The 19,695-nt window shown below is 46.8% G+C and overlaps 1 protein-coding gene across 1 annotated transcript in view; it reads right to left on the bottom strand.

Annotated features, from left to right (window-relative positions):
* Nucleotides 1–19,695, bottom strand: part of SLC25A48 (solute carrier family 25 member 48) — a 162,471-nt gene that overhangs the window by 91,563 nt on the left and 51,213 nt on the right. The window contains exon 5 of the mRNA XM_063928741.1: nt 3,211–3,468. Within this exon, the coding sequence (XP_063784811.1) occupies nt 3,211–3,468 (258 nt within the window). The remainder of the gene's footprint in view (nt 1–3,210; nt 3,469–19,695) is intronic.

The following is a 19,695-nucleotide window of genomic DNA, read 5'->3' as shown; positions in this document are numbered from 1 at the left end:
TTAAGGAGAAGGTAGCAAAAAATGAGGCAGAAATTGCACAATGTAAGTTTTTGTTTGACCTTGATATTGACTGACTCAGACACTCCCCACTGTGAGTAACCAACTGAAGGAAGAAAGTATTTTGCAGTCTCCACAGCTCAAAACGCTGAATATGTCTTGTATTATTTATTTATGTATTAATGGGTATTTACAGTATACAATAGTGCACACATATTACCCAGCAAATATATCAGTAACTGACATCTGTCCCTGTCCCAGTGGAGCTTACAATCTATATTCCCTATCACATGGTCACCTATACACACTATGGTTAATTACCGTATATACTCGAGTATAAGCCGACTTTTTCAGCACTTTTTTTTTGTGCTGAAAAAGCCCCCTCGGCTTATACTCGAGTCAGTGCAGGGAAGGAGTGGGGACACGGAGGGCAGTGCAGTGCAGTGTGAAGGAGGGACACGGAGGGCACAGCGCGCGCCTCTCCTGTGTCCCTCCTGGGTCTCCGGCGGCAGCGGCGGGTCTATTAAAGGAAGTACCCGTTCGTGAGCTCTGATTGGCTCAAGAACCGGCACTTCATTTAACAGACCCGCCACGGCCGCCGGAGACGCAGGAGGGACACAGGAGAGGCGCGCGCTGTGCCCTCCGTGTCCCTCCTTCACAAGACAGCGCGGGAGCGGCGGAAGGTAAGTAACTGGCACTGGGGGAGCATATTTGGCACTTGTGGGGTGCATATCTGGCACTGAGGGGGCATATCTGGCACTATGAGGGCATATCTGGCACTATGAAGGGCCAATATCTGGCACTATGAGGGGGCATATCTTGCACTATGAGGGGGCATATCTGGCACTATGAGGGGGCATATCTGGCACTATGAGGGGGGCATATCTGGCACTATGAGGGGGCATATCTGGCACTATGAGGGGGCATATCTGGCACTATGAGGGGGCATATCTGGCACTATGAGGGGGGCATATCTGGCACTATGAGGGGGGCATATCTGGCACTGAGGGGGCATATCTGGCACTATGAGGGCATATCTGGCACTGAGGGGGCATATCTGGTACTGAGGAGGCATATCTGGCACTGTGAGGGCATATCTGGCACTGTGAGGGCATATCTGGCACTGTGGGGGCATATCTGGCAGTGTGAGGGCTGTGTACGGCTAGAGCTGCATTTCCCACCCTAGGCTTATACTCGAGTCAATAAGTTTTCCCAGGTTTTTGTGGTAAAATTAGGTGCCTCGGCTTATATTCGGGTCGACTTATATTCAAAGATATACGGTAATTTTTTCTGAAAGCCAATTAACCTGCCGGTATGTTTTTGGCATGTGGGAGGAAACCGGAACGCTTTTTATTCAACAGTTGTGGCGTGTTGTTTTGTATTTGTGTTTTCACCAGTATACTAAAGAATCACAATAACAGACAGCTTCAATAAAAAATATAAAAAATAAAAAAACCTCATAAAAATGCAGGGGTCTATTTACTAAGCACTGGAGAGAGATAAAGTGAACGGAGATTAAATATCAACCAATCAGCTGCTAACTGTCATTTTTCAAACACAGCCTGTAACATGGCAGTTAGGAGCTGATTGGCTGGCACTTTATCTCCACCTACTTTATCTCTCTCCAATGCATAGTAAATAGACCCCTGGGTTTGTTATACAGGTTTTTAACTCCAACTCATAGCAGATACTTTTTGATATATTGACAGATTGCTTATATACATTATGTGTTGCATATAAAACGTACATACAAATATTGAAATGCAGAATCTGCATATGCACACTAAACATGTAGCATAAATAAAACCTAAGCCATTATACATACCTCCCAACTGTCCCTATTCCAGCAGGAGAGTCCTGCTATTTGGACACTATCCCAGTGTCCCGCAGGCAGGGGGGAAGGTTGGGCAGAGCAAAGCAGCGAGTGATCTCTGAATAGATGCCATGCACAGTGCAGGGAGATGAGCCAGGGGGCTGCTCAGCTGCTTGGGGAGCGCTGAGTACCCCCCTCAAAATGATGGAAACAGGGTCATGCTCCTCCTAACCAACACCACAAACCCTCGCATCTGTGGTCGCGTCGCCTTTTCGACAGCATGCGTCTACGCCGTGCGAGGGTCCTGCCTGAATGTCATCAAAAGTTGGGAGGTATGCATTATATAAGACATAGAGGGGCAGCGGCACCCACATGTATCTATCCGCAGTTGCATTTGTGACTATGGGGTCTATTTACTAAGCCTTGGATGAAGATACAGTGGATGGAGCCAATCAGCTCCTAACTGGCATTTTTCAAACATGTGACATGGCAGTTGGAAGCTGATTGGCTGGTCCTTTATCTCAGTCCACTAAATACTAATCCAAGCCCCTCCCTGGTGTACATCCTTACATCTGAATGTGCAAGGACTGGGGCGTACACTTTACGCGACTTTAGATGCTACAATCGTGCTTGATGCATCGTTAGAGGCAACCACTGGATGCACCATCAAAACTTGAAAAAGCCCCAAACCCAGGTGCAGAGTCTCCGTTAGAGTGCGGCCTCCACTGTAGGCAATAACACATCTGAGTTCACAACCAATTCCCAATGCTGCAATATGCCTGCGACACATCCATAAGACTGCATGTGTGCATGCAGAGATTACCGTGGAGGGATCCTACGGACCCTTCTCCAGGAAAATGTGGCTGTGTGTAGCCCATAGGTTATATCGGCTAACGCCATCTAAAGATGCCACTAGTTATCAGCTCCATATTCTGGAATGCTTTGTATTCTAGAGCCTGGGTAATTTAAGTTTAGTACCACCTTCCCCCCTCAAATGTCTTTCGGGGGATTTAATTTAATAAATATACCCCGTGTCCCATAGCTGCCTGCTGTAGCTCAATGCAGATCTTTCATATGAATGCCCATACTCATTTGGCGACATACACGGGCGATATGAACGATATCACTCATAAGTGAACGATATATCGTTCATGTCGTTTAGTGTCTAGGTACCAACGATGAATGAGGCGCGTCCCCGCGGTCGTTCCTCGTTTGTTTTCCCTCGTTTAGCATAGCAAGCCATTTTGGACGATGGTCGTTAATTGTTGAAAGCGAACATCGTCCAAATCTGAAACATCGCCGATGTATAGGGCCCATTAGAGTGCGGATATGTTGTCTGGTCTTTATGAGAATGTTACTGCAAATTCCTTGTATGAAACAAACCTGCGGGTAGAACATACCTGCGATGCCGCCTGCCAGCCACACAGAAAAAGCGCTCGGTGTTGTGTGGTGGCTGAAGGTCATCCATTCACATATATAGGTGTAGGGAATGAAATAAAGGCAGTAACCGGGAACGTCTCTCAGAAGCATTGCGCCAGCACCGCGATACATGCCCGAAAATCCTTCTTTCCTTAGTATGCAGTTGACGCAGTGGATTGGACCTCTGTAGCGTGTCTTGTCATGAGTTAGCGTTGCCCCCTGATTCCGCGGCAGGCCTTCTGTAAGAACAACATTTTTAAAAGGTAACAGTGCACCAAAACAACATACAAAGGCCCTCATTCCGAGTTGATCGCTCGCTAGCTGCTTTTAGCAGCAGTGCAAACGCTAAGCCGCCGCCCTCTGGGAGTGTATCTTAGTTTAGCAGAAGTGCGAACAAAAGGTTAGCAGAACTGCTACTAAGTAATTTAATGCAGTTTCAGAGTGGCTCGAAACTTACTACCTTGCGATCACTGCAGACAGTTCAGTTCCTGTTTTGACGTCACAAACACGCCCTGCGTTCGGCCAGCCAATCCCCCGTTTCTTCAGGCACGCCTGCGTTTTCTGCTGACACGCCTGCGTTTTTTAGCACACTCCCGGAAAACGGTCAGTTACCACCCAGAAACGCCCCTTTCCTGTCAATCACTCACCGATCACTCGAGCGATAGAAAACAGTTGTTCGGCCTTGTGTAAAACTGCAAAGTTTTGTGTTGAAGTACTTAGCACATGCGCACTGCGGCCCATACGCATGCGCAGAACAGCCGATTTTTAGCCTGATCGCTATGCTGCGGAAAACGGCAACGAGCGATCAACTCGGAATGAGGGCCAATGTCTGTACATTACACATCTGATGTATTTTACTTCAGGCTGCACTGGATCCAAAAGGGTTTCTCTCCATAGTGCTAGGTGGTATCCAGACTCCAGGTCGACACCAATACGGCCGACGGCAATTGGTCGACACACCTTAGGTCTACACCTGAAATAGGTCAACAGGGACAAACGGTCGACATGAACAAGGTGGACATGCAAAAAGGTCGACATGAGTTTTTCACTTTTTTTTCTTTCATTTTTTGAACTTTTTCATACTTTATGATCCACGTGGACTACAATTGGGTATGGTAACCTGTGCTGAGGGCAGCGGTAGCGGAGCGAGGCACCTTTGCCGAAGCCGCGAGCCATGCGAGGGGACACGGTACACTAATTGGGGTTCCCGGTTACATTACGGAGAAAACAACACCCAAAAAACATAAAAAAACTCATGTCGACCTTTTTCCATGTCGACCTTGTCCATGTCGACCTTTTGTCCCTGTTGACCTATTTCCGGTGTCAGCCTAAGGTGTGTCGACCTTATTGGTGTTGACCCGGAGTCCCATACCCCTAAGTACAGGTCTGAACGCTTTCACTCACCGGCCAACCGACTTTTTTAAGTAATTAAACAATCCTGAGAACATTGGATTTCGAGTCTGTGCACGAAAGATTCATCTTTCCAATCCGAACGAGTATCTGTCCTAAGCTCATTGCCAAGGCAGCCCATCGTTCCAGAGGAATGATTGCAGCAGGTTAGATCCAATCACCTGATTCAAATGCTCTTGGAACTTTATTCAGTCTTGGGTGTTGCGCCATCAGTCTAGAGGTGGGTACACACTTAGCGATATAGTAGACTATATCGCTCATTTTCCCCCTGCTGAGCGATATAGTTTTCTATATCGCCCAGTGTGTACGCAGCCAACGACGTTAACGACCCTCTGTCTCGGCCGTGCATGCAGCTCAATTTGGACTCATCGTCCAAAGCTGCACGCTCCGGCCGGCCGCAGTATGACGTCACTGTGCGATATCACTAGCGATATTGCACAGTGTGTATGCCCACCGTCGGGCGGCCTGGCCCGGGAGGGGAATCATTAGGCAATGGGGGTCATTCCAAGTTGATCGCTCGTTGCCGATTTTCGCAACGGAGCGATTAAGGCAAAAATGCGCATGGTACGCAGTGCGCATGCGCTAAGTATTTTAGCACAAAACTTAGTAGATTTACTCACGTCCGAACGAAGAATTTTCCTCGTTGAAGTGATCGGAGTGTGATTGACAGGAAGTGGGTGTTTCTGGGCGGAAACTGACCGTTTTCTGGGAGTGTGCGGAAAAACGCAGGCGTGCCAGCATAAAACGCGGGAGTGTCTGGAGAAAGGGGGGAGTGGCTGGCCGAACGCAGGGCATGTTTGTGACGTCAAACCAGGAACGAAACGGGCTGAACTGATCGCAGTGTAGGAGTAAGTCTCGAGCTACTCAGAAACTGCTAAGAATTTTTTGTTCGCAATTCTGCTAAGCTAAGATACACTCCCAGAGGGCGGCGGCCTAGCGTGTGCAATGCTACTAGCGAGCGAACAACTCGGAACCCATCATTAAGCAAGATACACTCGATACTATTTTTTGACCCATTTGCCAGTAATTATGTGCTTTGCCTGTTGTAAGGTATAGTATGTATGAATGATCATTTTCGCTTTTCGGCAAAGCCGGAGAAATCATGACTACAATTACAATTATTATTTCGGTCAGCCAAGACAAAAAAAAATATAACTGTCTGAATCTCCCAATATTGACAAGTGTGTGGCTATTCACAGTAATCTGACCAAACGTCAGTCGATTTTTTTTTTGTACTACGTCATCCTCCTTGTGGGCAGACATATGCAAGTTCAGCGTGGCTTAAAGAAAATTGGTTACTTTAAAAAAATATAAATATGCTTAATTGTAGCAGGGATATTGGGCCCTTCAATCTGCTGAAAAATCGCCCTGATTGTTGGTACGATCCAAACAATCAAAGTGTTTACCTAGTTTAAAATTATTGGAGCGTGCAGCTAAAAATTGTCTTCTTGGCCCGATTTCTGCATAGTGTGTATATAGTTTGACTCTACTAATTCAGCAAGTTTTTGTGTTTCTTGTAACAGATTTTTCCATATTTAAAGCTATAGAAACTATCAGGTCAACTAGGGGGGAGACGTACTAAGCCTCAGGTGGTTAAAACCCAAGGAAGATGGTGTCACTGCGCTGTTGCGGGCCACAGCCCATGTCTCCGGCAGCATCCGGTCATTGCCAAGCGACCGAGACGCTTGCATCCTTCTGTCCCCAGCTGCCGGTTCCATAGTAACCAGGACGCTCAGCCTGCGGTGGGTGGGGAGAACTTCCACCCAGCGTCCTAGTGAGTTGCCTGGTTACACAGACCGACAGATGCCAGGCACTCACAGGACAGCAGGGACGTGCTGAGGAGCAGCTGCATTAAATTGTACTTAAGGAGAGGCTTGTCCTCATTGATTTGCTGATTGGCTCATGCTCCCCTTACCTTCCTGGCCTGCCTCTCACTCTGTGCTGGTCATAGTTTCTGGCTGCAGTGGGAGCCCCTGTCAGTTGGTTCTAGTACTAGCTTGTGGACTCCTCTGCTGGTTTCATTGCTAACGTCTCCTGCGGAGTTCCTGTGTCCAGCCCCGTGCCAGTAACACAACCTGTCACAACTGATTGTTTGCTATCCTCGCTAATGCCACCTCCTGTCTATTAATAGCAGTGTTTTGTGTTTTTCTGTGTTCTCTTTCTCCTGTGCTACCGTTTCCAGTATTCCATCTGCTGGTTCTGAGCTCTCTCAGTCGTGTACTCTCATATCCCCATTTAGGGAGGCCAATCCCGGGCCGTTTTTTCAATCCCGGGATTCGGGATTGAAAAACGATCAATCCCGGGATTCCCGGGATCCCGGGATTGCAGTAGGGATCAGTGAAGAAGGGTGTAGGGAGCAGCACTGGAGGGTAGGTAGCTGGGCGGAAGGGTGTAGGGAGCGGTGCGGAGGGTGTAGGTAGCTGGGCGGGAGGGTGTAAGTAGCTGGGCGGGAGGGTGTAGGTAGCTGGGCGGGAGGATGTACAGTAGGTAGCGGGGAGGGTTGGTAGCGGCGCGGGAGGGAGGGTAGGTGTAAGTAATATCACTTACTATTAGGTGGGCGCCAGCCATGGACACACTGAATGCGGCGGCATTTCAAATGAAGCGCCGGCCGCCAGCCAACCAGAGCTGGCGGACCAGCAGCCAATCAGGGAAGCGGCCGCAGCAGTCGCTCCTGATTGGCTGCCGCGGCAGCTTCCCTGATTGGCTGCCGGTCCGCCAGCTCTGATTGGCTGGCGGCCGGCGCCACATTTGAAGTGCCGCCGCGTTCAGCGTTCGTCTATGGCTGCCGCCCGCCTAAGTGTAAGTAGTATTACTTACACACACTCCCTCCCGCACATGCGCAGTGTAATCCCGTGAATCCCGGGATTGGATGCTCCAATCCCGGGATTCAAATCCCGGCATTTTTGGGCCCAAATCCCGGGATCCCGCCGATCCCGATCCCGGGATTGGCCTCCCTATCCCCATTGCATTCAAGACTTTGTTTCTTCTGTCTTGTCCTCGACCCCACCAGTGTCGGACTGGGGCATGAAGGACCCACCAGGGAATTACGTTATAGGGGCCTATGTTTAAGGGTGTAGCCAACCTTCAGAGGGGGCGTGGCCAGCTGCCACAAAGGTTTAGCTGGTCATTAGAGAGTAAATAGTATAGTAAAGTATAGTAAATACTGCTAATGCATGCATGATAATGTACCAGATGAATAATGTCAATGCAGTGTAGAAAATACACCATACTCCTGTGCAGGATAAGGTAACATATGTATAATGTATAATACAAGTGTACAGTCTGGAACCTGATCCCTAGAAGAGGAAGTGGGCCCCCATGCAGTGGGGCCTACCGGTGGTTTCCCCTGTACCCCTGTGGGCCAGTCCAACCCTGGACCCCACACTCTAGTCTTTACTTCTTTGGATCTCCCCATTTTTTCCTGGCAATTAGTACCACCCTCTTTCTCTGGCTGGGTCCACAGGTTATCCACAGGATAACACTGGGATATGCCGGAGCGACAGCGGAAATGGCACCAAACGGTCACGAGCTTTCTGGCCTCCCAGGATGCATCGGGGCTTCACCATATAATCCCCCGGGACTCAGTCAAATCAGTTTTTTGTTTGGTGCGGCAGGAGCCGGACCATGGTCATTGGGCTGCTGTTAATAGCAGCCTGAAGCTTTTATTATTTTATTTTTATAGTCTTATTATATTTTTTTTAGTGACTTTTCTTAACAGCGTCTTAAACGCATATTAGAAAGAGTCGCTCCAACAACTCCCCATAGGTCGCAACAACGATTACCTTCGCGGTATAGTGCTGTCTCGACGGGCGTCTGTGTCGGATGATTCTAGCAGGTCCAGCAGACGTATCCAGGCTGTGGCCGGAGCATGGGGAGAAGGTAAGTCAATGGATTTCCTCTTACTAGGGGTTCCGGACACAGCTACACTGTATTGGTGGAGACTACAAACAGTGTGTTGATGCGCCGACCACTCTTAGGTGCGACAGCGCTATGCTTTAGGGATCATAGGCGCCAGGACTAGGTTGAGGCCGCGATCCTTAGAGTTTAAGTCAACAGGGGGGAATTAGACGCTCTCCTGGCCGCCCCTCCCCCAAGTTCATGACCAGTTTCCGCGCGTCTCCCGTCCATGAACTGAATTACCTCACTTCCGTCTCTGACGCTACCACGAGGGTACTCGGTCGCAGCTTAGACGCTGCGGTTGTGTACACTAGAGTTGCCGGACCGAGTCGCAGGCCTTAGCGTCTGCATACACGTGGCATTCACTGAGCGTCCGTGTCCGTTAGTGAGCGCCCGTGTCTTTTCATCAGTTATCAGAACGGCAGTGTACACCAGTAGCGTCTGAATCCACTCAGTGTCTTGCGAGCGTATTGATGGATATGGAAGTGTGGTGAGTCTCCCTGTATCCCGCTCTATGGAGGAAGGGTTATACACTATACAGTACTAAAATTCTCTCTACTTGTTAGTATGAATTGTTAATGTTGGTACATATTGCATTTGAGACCTGTATATTACTGTTGTTTCTGCATGTTATGTTTGAAAAAAAACAGTTAAAAACAGAAATACAATTTTCCTACTTACTTGTAAGTTATTTTGATGGTGATTGTATTCTCATATGACAATGTTTAATGTTTTAACATGTGACTGACTGCTAGTATGTGTGCTGACTTTTATATGTTGTCAGTTCTGTTCTGAACCTCAATTCAGGTGCACGGTTGTGGTCAGATTGATCTCACTTCTATATATTTATATATAGGTGATTTTCAGTCACAAATTGTGTAGTCATTAAAACAGATTAATACCATGTCTGTGAGCGGCAAAAGTGATGAGGAGAATTTATCAGGCACTCCTACATCCTTAACATGTTTATCTTGTAAAACAGGGTTAATTGGTATAGGCCAGTTGGTCACTTATGAGGGGTTATGTGCGAACTGTTTTGCTTTTCAGCAAAGTAAAAAACAAGAATTGGTTCAACAACCAGCAGAGCCACCATGGAGTATGTTCGCACAGACTTTGTCTTCAATAGCGGACAGATTAACTCCGGCAGTGCCACCCCGGGGAATAGGTTACACTATTAACCCATACATGCAGCTCCCTTCCTATGGTTTGGTTCCAGTAGCTTCTACAAGTAACCAAGGTACAGGTAAGACTAAGACAGATACGTCTATGTTGCAGACTACACAAGATGATACAACAGATGATGATACAGTATATTCAAATACTCCGTATCATGATCAATCGCAGAGTTTCAGCTCAGAGGATGTAGCTGAACTTATTGTTGCAATGAAGGCTATTCTCTCTTTGGAGGAAACAGCCAAAACAGTGTCAAAATCTAAAGCACCTGTGTTTCAACGAACAAAAACAGTTAAGACTGAATTCCCAGCGTCAGAGGATCTGACGGAAATGATGGAAGAATCCTGGGCTACGCCCAGTAAAAAATATAAGATTCCGAAAAAATAGGATTTTTATTATCCATTTCCAGCTGTGGATTGTTCAAAAAGAGAAGTTCCTCCTAAAGTAGATACGCATGTACTGCGACTTGTGCATAAATCTGCTTTGCCATTGTCGTCTACCTCTTTAAATGATGTCACAGACAGAAGGGTAGATAGCTTCTTGAAAAATATATTTTCTCTCTCAGGAGCAGTGCTAAGGCCTGCTATGGCCTTAGCCTGGATGGCAAAGGCAATGGTAGAATGGATGGAGGAACTAGAGAATGGCCTCTCCCCTCCTAATAGGGAGCAGGAGTATAATTTAGGCCGTTTAAGACAAGCTGCCCAATATATGGAAGAAGCAGCAATTGATATTGGTATGATTGCTTTTAAAGCATCAGCCTTGACAGTAGCCGCTCGTAGAGCAGTTTGGCTACGTACTTGGAAAGCAGATGCAGAATCCAAGAAAGAGTTGGAAGCATTGCCTTTCATTGGTAATATATTGTTTGGGAAACAATTGTCAGATATTCTAGAATCGGAAGCTGAATCCAAAAAGGTCAGATTTTCGGCTAGTTATAACCCTAAGACTAGGGGTTCAAAGTTTCGGCCATTTCGATGGCAAGGCAAAGCAAAGGCTAAAGAGGAGTCTAAGCAACCCCAGTTCAATAGATCAGCCAGGGGTAGGAAGCAATGGGCGAGTAGAAAGCCAGCTTCCAAGCCTGAACAGAAACCATCAGCCTGAAGAGACGGGCCTCTGCCTGGAGGATTCCAGGGTTGGGGGCCGACTCCTTCATTTTGCACACATATGGCAACAGTCGACGACAGATGCTTGGGTGCAGAAGGTGGTATCTCGGGGTTATGGGTTCCCATTCAGGAGGCAGCCTCCTCAAAGATTTTTTTGCACCAGCCCATCTCGTATAGAGTCGAAGGCCAATGCCCTACAAGAAGCAGTTCAGAAATTGCTTCAGTCGGGTGTGATTGTCCCGGTACCCCCATCACAACGGGGACAGGGTTTTTACTCCAATCTATTTTTGATTCAGAAACCAAATGGGTCATTCCGACCAATTCTCAATCTCAAAATGTTAAACAAATACATTTGGATTCCAAGGTTTCACATGGAGACGTTACGCTCCATAGTGTTGGCTATGGAACCGGGAGATTACTTTGTATCTCTGGATATACAGGATGCTTACCTACATGTGCTTATAGCAAGGTCTCATCAATGTTACCTCAGGTTTGCCATCCTCCAGCAACATTTTCAGTTCCAAGCCTTGCCCTTCGGGCTAGCAACAGCACCCAGGGTGTTTACCAAAATTATGGTGGTAATGGCAGTTTATCTCCGCAAGCAGGGTATAAGAATATTTCCATACCTCGACGACTTGTTAATCCTAGCACATTCGCAGGAATTACTTTTGAGCCATCTTCAACAGACAGTAGTTTGTCTACAAAGACACGGGTGGCTCATAAATTGGGAAAAGTCGTCTCTGAATCCGTCACAGCAGATGGTTCATTTGGGGGCCATATTGGATTCAGGTCTACAGAGAATTTTCTTACCAGAAAAAAAGATAGCCACGGTGCAGGTCATGACTCAGGAGGCGTTACACACTCAGACAATGTCAGTCCATGCAGCAATGCGACTGTTGGGTCTGATGGTGTCAACCTTCGACATGGTGGAATATTCGCAATTCCACTCCAGACTTTTACAGCACCTTATTCTGACCAAATGGAACGGAAATCATCAGACAATAAAAAAGCAAATGATAAAGTTTCCAGTAACCGTAAAAAGGTCTCTAGCGTGGTGGCTACAGACAGACCATTTAAACAAGGGGAGACCCTTTTGGATAAAGGAATGGCAAGTCCTGACAACAGATGCCAGTCTTCAAGGCTGGGGAGTTTTACTCGAAAGCCTTTGGTTCCAGGGAAAATGGACCATAAGGGAAAGTCGGCTGCCAATAAATGTGTTGGAAATAAGGGCCATTTATATGGCTCTAGTTCAGGCAAAGGACAGTCTGCAAGGAAGACCAGTCCAGATACGCTCAGACAATGCAACAGCGGTAGCGTACCTCAATCATCAGGGAGGAACTCACAGCAAAAGATTGATGGAGGAAGTAACTCCCATACTAAGGCGGCCAGAACTCCATCTTCCAGCATTGTCAGCAGTGTTTGTTCCAGGTGTACTGAACTGGGAAGCGGATTTTCTCAGTCGACACACCATTCAGGAAACCGAATGGGCCTTACACCCAGAAGTGTTTCAGATGATAGTGAACAGATGGGGTCTACCAGAGATAGACCTCATGGCGTCTCGTCTAAACAACAAAGTTCCGAGGTATGGATCAAGAACAAAGGATCCCGGAGCGGTCCTTGTAGACGCACTGTCAGTAAATTGGAAATTTCATCTGGTATATCTGTTCCCTCCAATCTCTCTGTTACCCAGAGTAGTGAGGAAAATAAAGCAGGCAAAAGGAGCCATAATCCCAATAGCTCTAGCTTGGCCAAGAAGGCATTGGTACACAGATCTACTAAGGATGTCCGTGGAAGCACCAATTCTGCTCCATCAACGTCCAGATCTGCTAATGCAGGGTCCTTGTTGTCACAGCAATCTAGATCGTCTGTCTGACGGCGTGGCTGTTGAAACCTCTATCCTAGAAGCTAGAGGATTTTCAAAACAAGTAATTCAAACTATGCTTAGAGCAAGAAAACCTTCAGCTCGTGTTTATCATGGAATATGGCAAGCCTATATTCATTGGTGTAGTGAAAAAAGTTTGAATCCAAGATCTTTTATAGTATCAGGATTTTGGATTTTCTTCAAGCAGGATTGGATAAAGGATTGAAGGTAGCTTCCTTGAGAGTTCAAGTATCAGCATTAACTGTATGGTTGCAGAGAAAGATTGCTGACTTACAGGATGTGCGTACTTTCTTTCAGGGAGTTGTACATATTCAACCTCCATTTGTTTCTCCTGCAGCTCCCTGGGATTTGAATCTAGTTCTTAAATTCCTTCAGGGACCTCCATTTGAACCACTTAAGAGAGCAGATCTTAAATGGTTAACGGCTAAAGTACTCTTTCTACTGGCAATGGCCTCAGCTAGAAGAGTATCAGATTTAGGAGCACTGTCGTGTAAGTCTCCTTTCCTAAGTTTTTTTCCAGATAAAGCAGTTCTCAGAACTAGATCTGGTTATCTTCTGAAGGTGGTTTCAAAGTTTCACCTTAACGAAGAGATTGTAGTCCCAGCTTTTCAGGTATCGGGACTTTCTGCTGGAGAAGCGTCGCTGGACGTAGTCCGAGCATTAAGAATCTACATAGATCGTACTAGTGCCATCAGAAAAACAGATTCTCTCTTCATCCTCTACGGATTTCATAGAAGAGGATGGCCTGCTAGTAAACAGACGCTGGCAAGATGGCTCCGAATGGTAATATCAGAAGCTTATTCTCGTGCAGATCTCCCTACTCCGGCTAATGTCTCTGCTCACTCTACACGTAAGGTAGGTCCTTCATGGGCAGCACAACATGGTGCTTCGGCAGAACAGATTTGTAAGACAGCCATATGGTCTTCCATAAACACATTCATCAGACATTATACCTTGGATACTTTTGCCTCTCATGACGCAGAATTCGGGCGAAAGGTTCTCCTGTGTAATCAGGAGTGCCCCACCACTAAAACTGGCTTTGGGAATCCCAATGTTATCCTGTGGATAACCTGTGGACCCAGCCAGAGAAATAGACGTTATGGTAAGAACTTACCGTTGATAACGTGATTTCTCTTATGTCCACAGGTATCCACAGGGATCCCACCCTGACGCACCTGATTTGAGGATCTTTACAATCACTAAACCTCTTCCCTCTTGCATGGAAGGGTGTGCATGTGTGTTCTTATCGCCTGAATAGGTTTCTACCTGATGCTCCTGCCTAGTTGCTGTGGAAAGAACTGATTTGACTGAGTCAGTGGGCGGGATTATATGGAGAAGCCCCGATGCATCCTGGGAGGCCAGAAAGCTTGTGACCGTTTGGTGCCATTTCCGCTGTCGCTCCGGCATATCCCAATGTTATCCTGTGGATACCTGTGGACATAAGAGAAATCACATTATCAACGGTAAGTTCTAACCATGACGTCTATTTCTTTTGTCTTCTGTCTCTCTTCTTTGGGTCTGTCGTTCAATCTGCAATGACTCGGGTCACTCCGAGGTTATGCTCGGACTACCACAGGTGGCATATGTCCTGGTGGCATCCCAGTACCATATGCACATCACGCCTTGTGGGAAAAGCGTTTATTATAGGCAAGAAGACCTGCTGGTGAGTTCTGCGATTCTTAACCCGGGGTGTCCAAGGGTCACTGCCCAAAGATCGTCAGAGGCTACAGATCCTTCGGAAAGAAGATTCCTCATGCGTAACAGACGGACAATGCCCGTTTGCCCATACACACCAGAAAGATTTAATGAATGACAGAATGATCACTGCTCCGTCCTTCATTAATATGCACTGGATCGCATGCGATTTCTTCTGATGCAGCAGGGCCGCCCGGAACATGTTGCATGCAACCTGCAGGAGCACAAAGTCGTGGGTACACACTGCATGATGTAGACAATTTGTTGTGCAGATATGCACTACCAACATTGGGCTAGTGTGTACCCACCCTTAGCATGCCAGCCAATCAGCTCCTAACTACCATGCACAGGTTGTGCTTGAAAAATGACAGTTAGGGACTGATTGGTTGGTACTTTATATCTCTCCACATTATCTCTCTCCAAGGCTTAGTATAGCTGCCCTTTATTTAATAACTACAAGAGTATGTTCTCTGTGAAGAGCAGGCCCCTGGAACTCCAGTAGCTGGGGGAGCCAGTGCCACTCAGACATTCATCGTGGTAAGGTTAAAGGAAATGTTAGAGTGATGTGTCTTTATGAAGGTGTTTGGGTACGTGATTTCCACTTCTGAACGTATTTTGCACTGTATGAGAACGGTGTGCCCTCTACTGGTGTACATTATGTTTACAGGGAGAGTTACTGTACTGTTATATACTGTAAATCGTACAGCATCGCATCCCCCATAGCGGCCGCGGGCGTCAATGGAGGAATCGCAACATGTATCTGAGATACCTGCTGCGATCCTTCCTTCATACATTCAGGAAATCCCTAATATTTGCGGCTAACCCCCCCCCCCCCCCCCCCCCCCGGATGTAGCCGCAAATATACTTTGATAAATGGGCCCATCTGGTGAGGATAACTTTCCTTATGGAGACATATTTTGGTTATATGTCATAACAGTACATTGTATATATTTGGGAATCAGTTGAACTTATGTTATAAAATAAAGATTCCATTATATTGTGTGTGGGTCCCCATAGCTACATCCTTTGCACTCAGTTTATTTGCTATATATTTATATTATTTGTGAACCTATATTTACTGTACTAATTTTAATAAATTTATGCATGTTACATAATTAATACTACTAAGTCTTATTGTTTGAGCTCTTGTTTTTGTTTTATTTTTATTTTTTTTGTTCTTATTGTATGAGTTCTAGCAACCCTTATTCATAAGCAGCAGGTATTCTCACTATGGGGGTCATTCTGACCTGATCGCTCGCTGCAGTTTATCGCAGCGCAGCGATCAGGTCAGAACTGCGCATGCGCCGGCGCCGCAGTGCGCCGACACATGGCTGTCAGCCGACGGCTGTCATTGTCTAGCGATCTCCTCTGCCTGATTAACAGGCAGAGGCGGTTGCTGGGCCGGAGGGGGAGGCACGGTGGCATTTGGCTACCATTTTGTGGGCGCGGTCTGGCCAACGCAGGCGTGGCCGGACCGTGCAGGGGAGTCGGGCAGCGACGAGTAGCTCTCGGCCAGTGCGCAAAAGCTGCGCTGGCCGGGAGCTACTCCTGAAGTACAAAAGCATTGCTGCTGTGCGATGCTTTTGTACTTCAGCGACAGGGCAGGGACTGACATGCAGGGCGGACTAGCCCTGTGCTGCGCGTCCCCCCGCATGTCTGTGTTCCTGATCGGAGCTGTGCTAAGTTTAGCACAGCTACGATCAACTCGGAATGACCCCCATATTATACACTGTTAATCTTGCTTGATTTAGTGGGTGTGTTAATGCCTCTTCTTTGTTTATGCAGATAGTGACCACTACTAGCCGAGATCATTGGCTTTTAATTATTGGGGGGAATTTACTAAAGGTCGATTTTTGTTGATTTTTTTTTTTTTGCGGAAAGACAGTTTTGCAATTTGCAAATTAACTAAGGATTCATTCGCATGGAAGTCGCATGTCCAATGCAATTTTGTACTCCAAATCGCGGCAATTCACCATCGCTTTAATCATTGTCCAAATAACATTGGTATAATTGGAAATCGAAAATTTACTAAGAATCGATTTTGTCAAATCGCTCCACTTCACACAAAAAAAAAAAAATGGGACAAAGTCGCACCCCAATGCACTGAATCAGTGCACTGATTATTATTTTTTTTGCATGTTTACATGGAACAACCCTTATATTTTATACTATACTGTATATGTAACCCATCAAAAGCACCAACAAGGTCATGCGTAAATCGAGACAAATGCACTACTTCCAAAAAAGCAACATGTGAAATCCATTGTAATTAACACTAATCAATCAGAATGCTAATAAAAGCCCACCCACTCATCTGCAGTGCTCACTTTCTGCTCTCATCCATGTTACAGGAAGGTTATGGAGTAGCCTGGATGCAGACAGTGATATAACAGAGCAGGTAGGGGTGCCGCAGAGCCTTTCAGGGTAGGCCTAGTGTACAGGGGCGTAAGTTTATAGTAGACGCCCTGAGGCGAAATAGATGATGGTGCCCCCCCCAACACAGCCACATGTACACACATGTATACAAATACACATACAGCATCCATATATACACACAGCACACAGCCACACACACACACACACACACACACACACACACAAATACACAGACACACATACACCCCAATCACATATATACATATACGCACACAGCCACATATGTACTGTACAAATGCACACACACACACATATACATATACATTTACAAGCTAACAGCCATTGTCCCGACCCTCCAGTCGTCAGTCCCTTCTTCTCACCAGTTAACTTTCTCCCCACATTGCAGCAGCTCCTGGACAGTGGAGGGGAAGGAAGCGGCGTTAGTTGGTTCCGTGTGTCTGTGGGAGGGAGCCGGGCAGCCGCGGTGTCAGCGGGAGCCTGTGTGTCTGCGGAAGCAAGCCGGGCAGCCGCGGTGTCGGGACGGGAGCTGGAGTGTCAGTGGGTGGGAGCCGGCCAGCCGCAGTATCGGGGCGGGAGCCGGGGTCACGGGCGAGAGCCGGGCAGCATGGGAGTCAGCAGGAGAGATCCCATCAACATGCAGAGTCTGGGGGCGGGACTCGGGAGCTGGGGTGTCGGTCGGTTCGGGCGCTAGCAAACCCCACATCCCCTTTTCTCATACAGTGGAAGTTGCTGGTGCACAGTGATGGAAGTGCACCACAGGCAATGGAGAAGGTGCCCCCTTCACTGCTGGAGCCCGGCGGCAACCGACTCCATTGCCTCCGGTACTTCCGCCACTGCTAGTGTATCTGCATTCAGCTGCCTTAAGTTGCTGCCTTTAGCTCTGGTTTGCATGAGGAGAAGCATAATCAGGTCATCTCTCTTGAACCAGTAGACCTAAGGTAGGCTGACCATACTAGCCCTTTAAACTGGGACACTCATGAATTACACAGGTTCTGTGGCTGATTAAAACCAGGTGCAATGCAGGCTTAAATTCATCCAGCCACAGAACATGTATAATTCATGAGTGTCCCAGTTTAAAGGGCTAGTATGGTCAGCCTATCTAAGGGTCCGAATCAACAAAGTCCCTGTGACATGACAATATGATTAGATAACTAATGTAAGAGAACCCTGTGGGGATCCATCAAAGGAAGTGAATTGTTAATATTGTTATGTGTATCGTTATATAATTGCCATTTTATGCAAATGGAGATGAGTAGATAAAGGCAGAGCTTTAAGTCTACATCTGAGCTTCATTCTCCCACTTTGCCTGGACACATCCCATCCTTTACCTTGTTAAGTGTAACAAAAAGTACTATGGGGTCTGTTGTTTTTTATTATTATTATTATTATTATTATTATTATTTACATACAGCACAAAAATGTTGGGGTATTTATCATTGTAGGCATGTGAGGACATAGGCTCCGAAAGAAAAGTAAATTGATGGCTTGCAGTGTCACGTCCTGGGTCCCTGTGAACTCAGCTGGTGATTTGTGAGAGGGGGTTACTGAGTTGGATTGCCACAACAGACGAGGGGGTCGGATATATGATCTCCTCATGTACTGCTAATACCAGATGTTAATAAGACCTGACCAGAGGCGCGGAGTCTAACCCAACAGAAGGTTTTCACCAGTGACCCCCTACAATGGGGATTTGGGCTTTGCGGCTCCAGATAGGCAGGTCAAGGCCCCCTGGGCAGATACCTGGTAATAGATGAGGAGTCAGAGGATAAATAACAAATGATAGTCTGTGGTATATGAATAAGTCTTTGATGAATTAAGAGAACTAGAAGGAACTTGAAGAAACAATCGATGGTGACTGACAGTACTTGATATCTGAATAGCAGTCGACAGTGACCGATAGCACTCGGTATTAGAGATACTGGAAAACTAGAAGACGCTTGAAGAAGCAATCGATGATGACCACTCAGTATCTGGAGAAGCAGTTGATGCTGACCGATGGCACCGGTATCTGAAGATGCAATCGATGGCAACTGATGGCACTTGGTACTTGAGATACTGAAGAACTAGAAAACACTTGAAGAAGAAATTGATGGTAACCGATGGCACTCTGTACTTGAGACACAGAAGAACTAGAAGATTCTTGAAGAAGCTATCGATGTTAAGCGATGGCACTTGGTACTTGAGACACTGAAGAACTAGAAGACACTTGAAATAGCAGTCGATGTTGGATCGATGTTGAAATTCTCTGGTGAACACATGGAGACACAGAGTGGAGCCTGGAACCTGAAGCAGCAACACACAACAACATGCACTGAAGAAGGAAGTTGTTCAGGTGCCTTCCTGTTTCCAGGATCCCACTTATATACCCTGAGACAGTCTGCTATTGGTGAGAGTAATCAGCTGAGCAATTCCAGGGTTCCCATTGGGCATTACTGCGATCAGCTGACTCTGTAACATAGCTGCCCAGAGTCCTGTATACTCCATGCATTCCACTACAATGTACTCTGAGGCAGCATGTATCGTAGCCATTAGCTAACTGGTACAAACAGAGAAAAGCAGGGTGTCAAGGAGCCCCTGCAATCACTGTAATATAGTGCCTGGCGTACATACGAAGGAAGAGATGAGGGAATGTATCATGTTTGGCCAGCATTTTTATTGTGCCTTGCAGCATTATAAAACAAAGAGATATAATTAGCAACAGTGACAGTTGCAGAGGTGGGGCTGCAGCACAGTACAAAATTCAAATAGGGGAGCCGACACCAACTGCCACTCCAAACACTGCCAAACATCGACGGCTGGGACACACTGGCAGTTGATGAGGCTCCCCTGAGTTAATTTTGGACTGTGCTGCAGCCCCACCTCTACAACTGCCACTGATTAGTAATAAAATGAATTTACGATGACAACTATTG

The sequence above is a fragment of the Pseudophryne corroboree genome, chromosome 6, assembly GCF_028390025.1.
Source record: "Pseudophryne corroboree isolate aPseCor3 chromosome 6, aPseCor3.hap2, whole genome shotgun sequence".
NCBI classification, from domain to species: Eukaryota; Metazoa; Chordata; class Amphibia; order Anura; family Myobatrachidae; genus Pseudophryne; species Pseudophryne corroboree.
The sequence above is the reverse complement of the archived record's forward strand: the minus strand, read 5'-3'. Positions and strand labels throughout refer to the sequence as shown.